The following is a 10,006-nucleotide window of genomic DNA, read 5'->3' on the forward strand; positions in this document are numbered from 1 at the left end:
GAACATCAATGGCATCAGTATTTATCTTATTAAATCTTCACTTATTCCCAAAAATATAGGAGATAGGTAAAAGAATTTGAATTACAAAGAAAGTTTTTCCTCAATTACAACAGTATGCACAGCGTACGGCAGGGAATAATATTCCCACAAAATCAGCACATCGGGTAGTTGAGCTCCTCTTCCATGGCCTCCTCAAGCCAGAACTGAGATTCCTCCATCAACTCAGGGCTCAATCTGAACATCAACACACAAAATTCCATCTGATTTAGCGCCCCATCGCCGTCCGAATCACCCTCCTTGACCATGCTCACAAGCTCCTCCTCCTTCAAGTCCTGGAGACCCAGAAGCGCAGAATTCCTCCTCAGGCTCTCCAAAGTGATCACCCCCTTGTCCTTGTCCATCAGCAACTGAAACCCATTACACAGCTCCCTTATAAGCCCATCGCCACCCAGTTTGTCAGCCATCATCGGCAGCATATCCTCAAAAACAGCCCCTTTGCCAATCCCTGCCATTGTTGACGAAGACCCTTTTCGTTGCTTGTGATTTCAGAGAAAAGAGAGGGAATTGAAAACAGATTTGATCGCTGTTGTCAATGGTTGAGGCAAAGGGACTGAATGAACATATATATATATATACACGGAAAGATGGGATCAGAAGGAAGGGGTTCTTGGAAGGAACACGTAATGGCTGTCGCAATGGATGACAGCACAGGAACAGAGCGTTTATTGCTTGGCTGGCTTTGATTCTGCAAGGATGCAATTGCCTGTGAGTTTCGTAGAAGTTTGTCAGGGGCATTCGTGCCATTTGGCAAATCTTAATGTTTTTGACTGGAACAGAGGGTTGCTTATATCAAGGGCATAATTGTCATTTTCGTTTTGCTTCCTTTCCCATGTCGGCGAATTGGATATATGACGTAATTATTTATTTGAAAAATCAGTAATTTTATATACCTAGGGATGAAAAGATTGTTATCTGCTATCTGTCTAGGCGGTTAACCGGTGATTAGCGGTTAATAATCCTAATAATTGTTAATTACTTTTTATCATTTTTATTACTGCCTTTAACAATGATTAATTCAGTTAGGGGTTAAGGCGGTTAGGGCGGTTTCACCCTTACCAATATACTATACTTTCATTTTACCAGTAAGTTGTAGTGTTTAATTTATTTTTAAGCTTTTAATAAAGATTTATAAGTACAGTCACATTAGTCTAGTAGAATATGAGCGTAGTATATATTATTATTATTGAAAAATTTAAAAATATGTCAGAATCATATGTTCTAAGAGTAAATATTACATGGTCTATTATATATATATTAAGAATAGATGTGAAAATCACATATCCTATACAATAGGGTATAGGATTTCATAGGGGTATGTTTATTTTTGTGAAGGAGTGAGTGTTGCTGGTATTGGGGAAACTGCACGCTGTGTTGTGAGTTGGGGGGGAGAAATTTCAGCAAGCTTTTTGTGTGGGTGTTTTGAAGGGACAAGATAGTCATTGACTAGCATAAGAAAGGGGTAAAATAGTTAGCGTGCAGCGTGCAGTTTGACTGCTTTTCTCAATTGTCTTCGGCGCCGAGTTGAAGCTACAGTGCTGTGGAAAAGGCTACAGTACAAGAGGGGTTAACAAACAACCCCTGAAACTAGGAGACTTTTATCATCTCTGCCTTTTTTTGGGCTCCAAAAGCTCTGGTTTGGTCAGAATGGCACCTTAATTTGGGTTTCACTTTCTTGAAAAGATTTTGGGAAAAGTTGCAAGAAATGTGGAGGAAGATGCGACTAAGCCTACAACTCTTTAATCTTTTACTTCATTGCTAAGAAAGTTTGTTGCAATCAAGCATATCTACTTCTTTTGAGGTGGATTTAATTAATTAAAGTTAAACCCTAAACTAAACTTTGATGCTTGTCCTTCCTTGAAGGTTCTATGTTTTTGGTAGCCCCTTTCTATGCAAATTTAGTAGTAATGTTCTAAAAACTCTCCTACTCATGACATGAAACAAAATATACCTTTGGGAACTTCTTTTGGGCCACTTACCTAAAGAGAGAATTAGAAACATGATGGCCGTTTTAAAGACGTCTTTAAAACAATATTAACAAGTCTTTTAAGTTATGTAAAAGTTACATATTTTAAAGAAATGTATCAGTTTAATAAGTTGAATGAGACATGATGGCCGTTTTAAAGACGTCTTTAAAACAATATTAACAAATCTTTTAAGTTATGTAAAAATTACATATTTTAAAGAAACGTATCAGTTTAATAAGTTGAATGAGAAAATTTTTTTCCAATTCAATTAAAAGAAAAACTCTGGGTGGGTTGAAAAATGATTTTGACAAAGCCAAAACAAGCGAAGGCTTCCTCCCAATTGCATTGAATATCAAAAAAGGCAAGCGAACATGTAACTTTTCAGTTTTCACCGTTGAAGCCTCCCCTGCACCAGGCCAAAAAGAAAATCAGCAAGAATGATTTGTTGTCTCCAACTTATTGGGAAATATTAAGAGGCCTAATAAAAGATTATAAAAGAAAAGAAAGAGATGTGATAGGCTGGTAGCCCCCAGTGGTCCACACTCGTCTTGGACCCGTGTACCTCCCACCACCCATGTATACCTCTTTTCCCAGCCACACATACATTTCAATACACGTTTTTATTTTATTTTATTTATATATGAAAGTTTAATACACTTTTTTGAGTGATATACACTCGATGTGCTACTCGTGAGCGCATTGACTATTTGATGGATGATGAAGAAATAGTGAAATACTGATGCTAGCAGTAGCAGTCAAACAACGCCCAACTTTCTCATTTGCATTTAGTCTTCACACATACCTCTGTTTTTCTTTGTTCGAAGGCATTCATTGTCGTATAATACGTCAAAGTATTAATTTTTTTTTTTTTTTATTAGTTTAAGTTTTTTAGATAAGCAGTAATTTAACATGATGTCAGAGATTATGAGTTCGAATCATATTTCCGTCCAATCATCCACTCTTAGTTAGTTAAAATATTTTATGTGTTAGATTTCGTTTATTGAAAGAGAGTACAAGTACAAACATAAGGAAAAAAAATAATTAAATTTACCTATTTATATGGTTTAAACTTTTGAGATAAATCGTGAGTTTGCACTATATGTAGTGGTGGATTCAGAAATTTATCTTAATAGGAGCAGAAATAAAATAATAAAATATAATGAAGTTGTGGCCTACATGTAACGGCATAAAAAATTTACCAGGGCCTGCCCTTGTGTATATCCGCCACTGACTATATGTACGTGTATATGTACCCATGGCGGCTCCTTCTTCATGTAACTGCCTTCCGTAGAAATTAATTAGTTGGAAGCATTTAGAAATCTTTTATGGAATTAATGTGCAAACTGACCAAAATTCACATTCTACTTTGAAATTTCACGTAAATAGAAAGAAAAAGAAGAAGAAGAAAAAAAAAGTCAAAAGTAGAAGGAAGACTGGTCCTAATAAGTACATCTTGTTCATATAATAGTAATTATGATTTTCAAGATTATTTATTAGTTAAATTTGTTTGGGTTACTATTAAGTATTAATTAATGATTTTCAATGCCTATCAACAAATATATTGGATTCACCTTTTAAGATTTCGAAGTAGGATATACCTTTGACAAATGAATTGCGTTGGGTTTGTTAAATTATCTGTTTTCCTAAAAGTTTAAGCTAATAGAAATAGATAAATTTAATTACTTAATCATACTTTAACATTTTTTCTCACGTGTGGGCTCAAACTCCCTTTAATAGGTGAGGTTCAACACGTACAATATTTAATTTAAATGAGGGGGTCATTTGACGGAGTCAAGGTTCGAACTCAGGACCTTTGGCTCTGATATCATGTTGAATTACCAATTTTCTTAAAAGCTTAAGCTAATAGGAAGAGATAAATTTAATCACTTAATCATACTTTAACATGGTTATATGAAAAATACATATATTGCTTCAAAAGATAAATATAAAACAATTCCAAGCAAATATAAGGAAAAATCAAAGGCAACCAAAGTGGGGTGTCTTGTATATAATTGCTCCAGTCTAACTTAGTATGCACGCCAAGAAAAGTCTTGGCGCTGGTTTCGCGGTGGAAGCTCAGTAGACATTGTCTTCCAATGAGCTACAGGAGGGAGGTAGAATCCATAGCGGCAAGCAAAAATGGACTTGAGCACTTGCTGCAACTTGCAGGAGTCATAGCTGATGTTGAGTTGATGGTTTTGACATATCTTGACTGAGAGGGTCAATGTAAGGATGGCAAGAATCGGCATGATTAAGCCTAATTGCAGCTACAACGTGCAGTAAAGAGGCATAACTTTTGCTACGAGTATCAGAATTGCACATATGACCCAATGAAGCTTATTTTAGCACGCATGTTGTCGTCACCGAGCTATTTTCAACAAACATTGTTTTGCGCCTTAAGTTCCACAGTTTTCCCCCCTCGAATTCGGTGTTTGATTTTATTTTTGCCATTTTAAAAAAATTCATTTGAGCCCTCTCTCAAAAAATTTCTACAATTTTCCTTTGGATAGGGGATTGCAGAAAATCCCAATCCTAATGTTGACATCAGCAGAGAATAGGCAAAAAATCTGTTAGCAAAGATGAAGATTACACAAATAATACACTCTCTCAAAGAGCCATCACTCAAACCCTCTCTCTTAATACAATTGAGTCTCAACATTGATGAACACATGAAGATTAAAATGAAAAGTGTGAATATATTGGTGAAAGTAATCATTAATTAGTAGACAGTTACTGAAGTGAAGGACAAAACAGAGTTCCATCAGACATTGCAGTACTCTGAGTAGATCATTTGTCACAAAAGATGACACCAGATATCAAACAACAAAAATCAAAGGAAACTGCATACAGAATTTAAGGTTGATGAAGAGAAGTCCTCCACTATCTTCCATTGTCCAAAGTCACTGTTAACACATTGTTAGAGCAGGTTTCTGGTTTACTAGAAGAAGAAGCTTTGCTAGAAGGGCATCTTCTAGCAACAAAAGCTGGCTGTTTAGGGTTTGGAAGAGTTGCAGCTTCACTGCCAAGCATGAAAACTACATTGGACATTGTCGGACGATCACTTGGATCTTCTTGCACACATAAGAGCCCAACATTCACACACTTCAGATATTCATTTGTGTTGCAGCTTCCGCATAGTGTCTGGTCTATTAAATCCAGTGACTTGTCTTCTTTCCACAAATGCCATGCCTGGAAGTTTTGTGAAATATAAGATGATATACAGAAGGTTAATGAACACAAAAGGGAAAAATTCAGCAAACTTACATAGCCTAGAAGGCTTAAACCTTGTTCAGGTTGATAGAAACCAGTGTTCCTTTTCCCACTAATAATCTCAAGCACAACAACACCGAAGCTAAAAACATCGGACTTGACTGAGAAAAACCCATCTAGTGCGTACTCTGGAGACATATAGCCACTGCATAATTAGAAAATATGAAGATAATCAGTGAATTTGGTAAGTAACTCCATGCCTGTATTTTTTTTCCCTCAAAGAAAGTTGGAGGATTGAATATTGTGATAGAATTCTAGACATAAATCTAAGCTTGATCTACAGAAACTTACTATGTCCCAACTACTCTTTTGGTGTTTGCTGCAGTTTCTTTGCCTCCAAAAATCCTTGCCAAGCCAAAGTCCGAGATTTTAGGGTTCATCTCCTCATCTAGTAGAATGTTGCTTGTTTTCAGGTCTCTATGAATGATCCTTAACCTAGAATCTTGATGAAGATATAGAAGCCCTCGAGCAATTCCTAAAATGATGCTGAACCGCATGTCCCAGTCCAATAAAACACATAGCTTTCGATCTTTGAAGTACAAAAATTTTTCCACCCAAAGAAAATAAGTTAGCTTTTAATCAATATATTATACCATGCAATGAAATACACTTGAAATACAATGTAGAGACTGACCAAATATGAAGGAGTCTAAGCTTTTGTTTGGCATATATTCATAGAGCAACATCTTTTCATCTCCTTTGACACAATAGCCCAAAAGTCTAACCAGATTTCGATGCTGGAGTTTGGCAATCAAGACAACCTCATTTTTAAATTCTTCTAGACCTTGCCCAGAACCACTCGAGAGCCTCTTTACTGCAATTTCTTGTCCTCTTAAAAACTTACCCTGATTGTGGAATTGTTAAATAGGAACAATGAAAATCAATTCGAGCAGAGTATCAAAGAGCAGGATCATTACCTTGTAAACAGAACCAAACCCTCCTTGTCCAAGCTTGTTTGAATTCGAGAAACTATTTGTAGCAGTTAGTATGGTTTCCAAATCAAAAAACGGTACATCTATTGCTTTTGCATCATTTTCTTTGAACCTTCCTGATTCAATCAAGTCTTTGACACGTCTCTCATTGTCATATAAGTGAAACACTGGACTTTTCTGTACAGTTCCCCTGTTTTCTGATTTCAAATAGGTTAGCTTTATTATTCAGTTGCAGGCTATTTACTTGAATAAGCAATGATAAATGGTTTCTAGTTTACCTTGTCTCTTAGCCATCCTCCCTCTCCAAATATAGATATAAAAAATAGTACTGGAGAGAGTAAATAGGACAATTACACTGGTAAAAACTATTGCAATAATCAGAGACAAGGGCAACTTCCTTCTTGACCGTCCTTCTGTTCCTGCAAGAATGAAAGAGGACTTCTCATTGGTTGGCAGGAAATACTAATTATTTGCACATCTGTGCAAGGCAGCTTGAAAATGTGATCTTGCTAGACTGCAATAGGTTTTAAAGTATATACTGATGATCTTGCTATCTAGGGTTTTGAGAATTCACAGACCTCCCCCACTGCCCCCCACTTCCATGGGCAATGCTACTGAAAATCTTAGCAGCACTTACCTAAACTCATTTCTGTCTTGGGAAGTTTATTGACCTAATTCATTCTTGTCCAAAAAAAAAAAAAAAAAAGTGTATTCATATAATGAAGAGTAATGTTATTTTGTGGACTGTTATTCGACTGCTAGATGATTTGATGACGTGGCTGCAACGTCATCCCAGTTGTATAGCAGTCTACAACATTGCATTACTTTATAATGAAAATCATTGCATAACGTTTGCTTAGAACTGTATCCTCACCTTGAGTGCAATTCAAGCTCAAGCCATCCCATACAAAGTTTGCATTGCAAAGGCACCTTCTCTTCCCATCTCTAGTTACATTGCAGGTTGAATTTGGCCAGTCCTTGCAGTCTAAAGGTGAAGAGCAAGTTGGCTCTGGTGGCGGATCCCAACCAATCTCAACTTCATCTTCACCTTTGAATGATAAGTTAGAACTAAAATTGGCTGGCTCAACATTGCACCAGCTGATCACATTAAACGGCAATGACTGGTTGAGCTGCAGTAATTTATCTTGTGCGTTCTTATCCCTACAATTATCTGCATCTTTTATTTGGATGAGAAACTTTTTTGTTTCTGGATAGATGCTTGTGACTCTGTAGGATCCGCCAGGTGACTCAAAGCTAACCTGTCCTGTGGAGATGTTGCAGTGAAAATTGAAGTACATTGCATCACCACAATTTGGTCCAGTGCTAAGAGGATAGGGGATCATATTTGTGCCACAAGTCTCACAATTTCTAGTCGTTGATTCTGCAAAATCAGAATTTCTAGAATTCAAAAACACTAACAACAAGCTCGGCCTAAAATAAGAGCATGCAGCTGTGAATTCTTCAAAAAAAAAAACTGATTAAGGGCCTGTTTGAAACTGTGTTTGAGTGGCCTAAAAGTGCGTTTAATATTCAAAAAGTCTGTTCGAAAAAAAAAGTAGTGGTTTGGTAAAAAAATTAAAAGCGCTTTGAAGAGTCCAAAAAGCCTAAAAATTGGCCAAAACACACTTTTGTTTTGGCAAAAGCTTAAAAATAAAGCTTTTGCCCAAAAATATTTTTTAATTTAAAAACTCTATTACTCAAACACAATTTCAAACATGCCCTAAATCTTTGAAACACATCAATGATATTTCTTAAATAGATCATAAGTTCTAAAGTGTTGCTATACAAGCCAAAAACCCATTTTAGCTGATATGGCTTTTTTGAGTCCTGTCAATTATTGACCTAATAACTACTAATTGACCATAATTACAGAAGCTATTTAAGTGGAAAATATCATGTAAAATTAAAGCCTAAGAGATCTAACTAAGACCAGTTTCCATATCAGTGACTAAATAACTTCAAATATTACCTTATACATCAGCAAAAATGTTTCTTAGGGATCAAGAAGTCAAGAAAAACTTTTAAAGATAATGAAAGAATGGTGTACCTATATCAGAAACTGCTACACGAACATAAAGATCACGGCCATTGTCATACTCCTCCTGAATATTGTTGAGATCCGCGGACCAAATCCCGCATGCAGAACTGCCAGTCCCTCCCCGTTGAGTGATTTCAGTTCCTTCATATGAATAAGCCTGGCACTGGCAATTGTTAAGGCACTCTATTTTGCATTCCAATTCACTCTTGGCATTAAATTGAGAATCTGGGTTTCCCACTTTCATTGTCTTTAGACTCAAGAATGTGTCGCTCTCCATATTCTTGCCACATAATATTGATTTTCTTGTGCAGCCACCTGAAAAATCTCCTCTGTTCCAGTTCTCCAGCGAGCTAGCCTTGAAACCAGGCAAACACTTGCACATTATGCCATTCTTATTGTTACAGCTAGCAAAATTCCCACAAGCATTATAAACACTGCATCTATCCCTCGGCTCTGCCCAAATCAATGACCAAATCATCTCAGTTTCCCACTTCAAATACTGAATTTGTCCCAAAACATCCATAACCAACCTTGTATCACTGTATAATGATGACGTCAGATGTGGAACAGAGTCATTGTCTACTATGGTGGAGGTGAAGTTGGATAGCAAGTAAAATATAGCAGAGGGCACCTCATCAGAACTAATCAGCTTGCCTGAAACTCCACTTTTCCAGTACCTTAACGATCTTTTCCAGATGATGAATTGGTCTCCTCCTCCTTGATCAAGCCGAAAAGAGAAATTCCCAGGTGCTGGATCATCATAACTTTTCCACGAAGCCAACACCAAATTTTCATCCATTTTCATGCCGGGAAGAAATGTGTCAGTTGGGTTGTCAAAACTCTGCCAGAGAATTCTCCCCGACAGATTTCCATTCTCTTCATGGCTCACAACCAGGTTCCCATTATCCATTAGCTTTGCTGTCCTGTACATAGACAATGATGTTTCCAAGTTTGTCGACCAGAAAGGCTTTCCAGTTCCATCCAACACCTTGAGATTGCCATCTTCTGCAACGGCAAAGACACCATTAATACCAGAAAGAGGGTTATCTCGATTGGCAACCCACACAACAGTTCGAGGATTTGACCTGTAAAACCATATTCCAACATATTTTCTTGTGTCAGGACCAGGAGTAAAAAATCCTAGCTCAAATCTTTCTCCTGCTGAAATAAGAGTATCCTCTTGATCACAGCTTACCAATCTGCTAAATGTTATGGTATCTCTAGCTGAGCAAAGCAAAAAAGATGAGCAAAACAAAAATGTGTAAGATAAGAAGATGGTAGACACCATGTATTTTACAGAATCAGTAATGATGATGGTTTTTCTCATTCTTTTGCTCAATCAAATCTATGTAGTTAGAATTGTCTACTTAACTAGGAACCGTACAGTGGTAGCTAATCATCCAAAACCCACGTGTTGTTTCCTTTCTAAAAAAATGACCCTGAGTTGTTTCCCATTATAAAAAAAAATGCCCCCACATATTGATTTTATAAACGGGAACAGTAAACAGGAATTAGTGGATTGATTAGGGTGAAATATGTATGCATGACGTAGCATAAGAAAACAAATCGAAAAGAAGATTTGTGTTTTCAATTCACAAGTGTCAAGCTAGCTACCTAAGAAAAGCTTTGAAAAGACAACTTTAAATGTTTTTACTTTAAAAACTGAAATCATTACTACAATTATTCAGCTCTTATAACAATCCTCAAGTCTTCTAAAAAACGGCAAGAAAATTTTCCTAAGG

At 36.6% G+C, this 10,006-nt stretch overlaps 2 protein-coding genes across 2 annotated transcripts; both read right to left on the reverse strand.

Moving 5' to 3' along the window:
• LOC132182654 (calcium-binding protein KRP1-like) lies at positions 1 to 696 on the reverse strand. The gene has a single exon (XM_059595958.1). The coding sequence runs from the start codon at positions 510 to 512 to the stop codon at positions 153 to 155; it is 360 nt and encodes a 119-aa protein (XP_059451941.1). The 5' UTR covers positions 513 to 696; the 3' UTR covers positions 1 to 152.
• Positions 697 to 4,790: 4,094 nt separating this feature from the next.
• Positions 4,791 to 9,069, reverse strand: LOC132181213 (G-type lectin S-receptor-like serine/threonine-protein kinase At4g03230). Its single transcript, XM_059594330.1, has 8 exons — positions 8,274 to 9,069; positions 7,101 to 7,607; positions 6,505 to 6,645; positions 6,212 to 6,423; positions 5,929 to 6,139; positions 5,586 to 5,823; positions 5,289 to 5,439; positions 4,791 to 5,213 (listed from the first exon to the last, which is right to left on the reverse strand). Exons 1-8 carry the CDS (start codon positions 9,067 to 9,069, stop codon positions 4,905 to 4,907), a joined length of 2,565 nt encoding a protein of 854 aa, XP_059450313.1. The 3' UTR covers positions 4,791 to 4,904.
• Positions 9,070 to 10,006: the final 937 nt, after the last annotated feature.

Source organism: Corylus avellana, chromosome ca5, assembly GCF_901000735.1.
Source record: "Corylus avellana chromosome ca5, CavTom2PMs-1.0".
NCBI classification, from domain to species: domain Eukaryota; kingdom Viridiplantae; phylum Streptophyta; class Magnoliopsida; order Fagales; family Betulaceae; genus Corylus; species Corylus avellana.

What these genes read in the sequence shown, in the direction of transcription:
- LOC132182654 (XM_059595958.1), bottom strand. Translation starts at nt 512, where the DNA reads ATGGCAGGGATTGGCAAAGGGGCTGTTTTTGAGGATATGCTGCCGATG.
- LOC132181213 (XM_059594330.1), bottom strand. Translation starts at nt 9,069, where the DNA reads ATGAAAATGGATGAAAATTTGGTGTTGGCTTCGTGGAAAAGTTATGAT. An exon ending in GAGCTTGAATTGCACTCAAG is followed by an intron (nt 6,646 to 7,100) that starts GTGAGGATACAG and finishes TCATTCTTGCAG; the next exon opens with GAACAGAAGGACGGTCAAGA. An exon ending in GAGGATGGCTAAGAGACAAG is followed by an intron (nt 6,424 to 6,504) that starts GTAAACTAGAAA and finishes ATTTGAAATCAG; the next exon opens with AAAACAGGGGAACTGTACAG.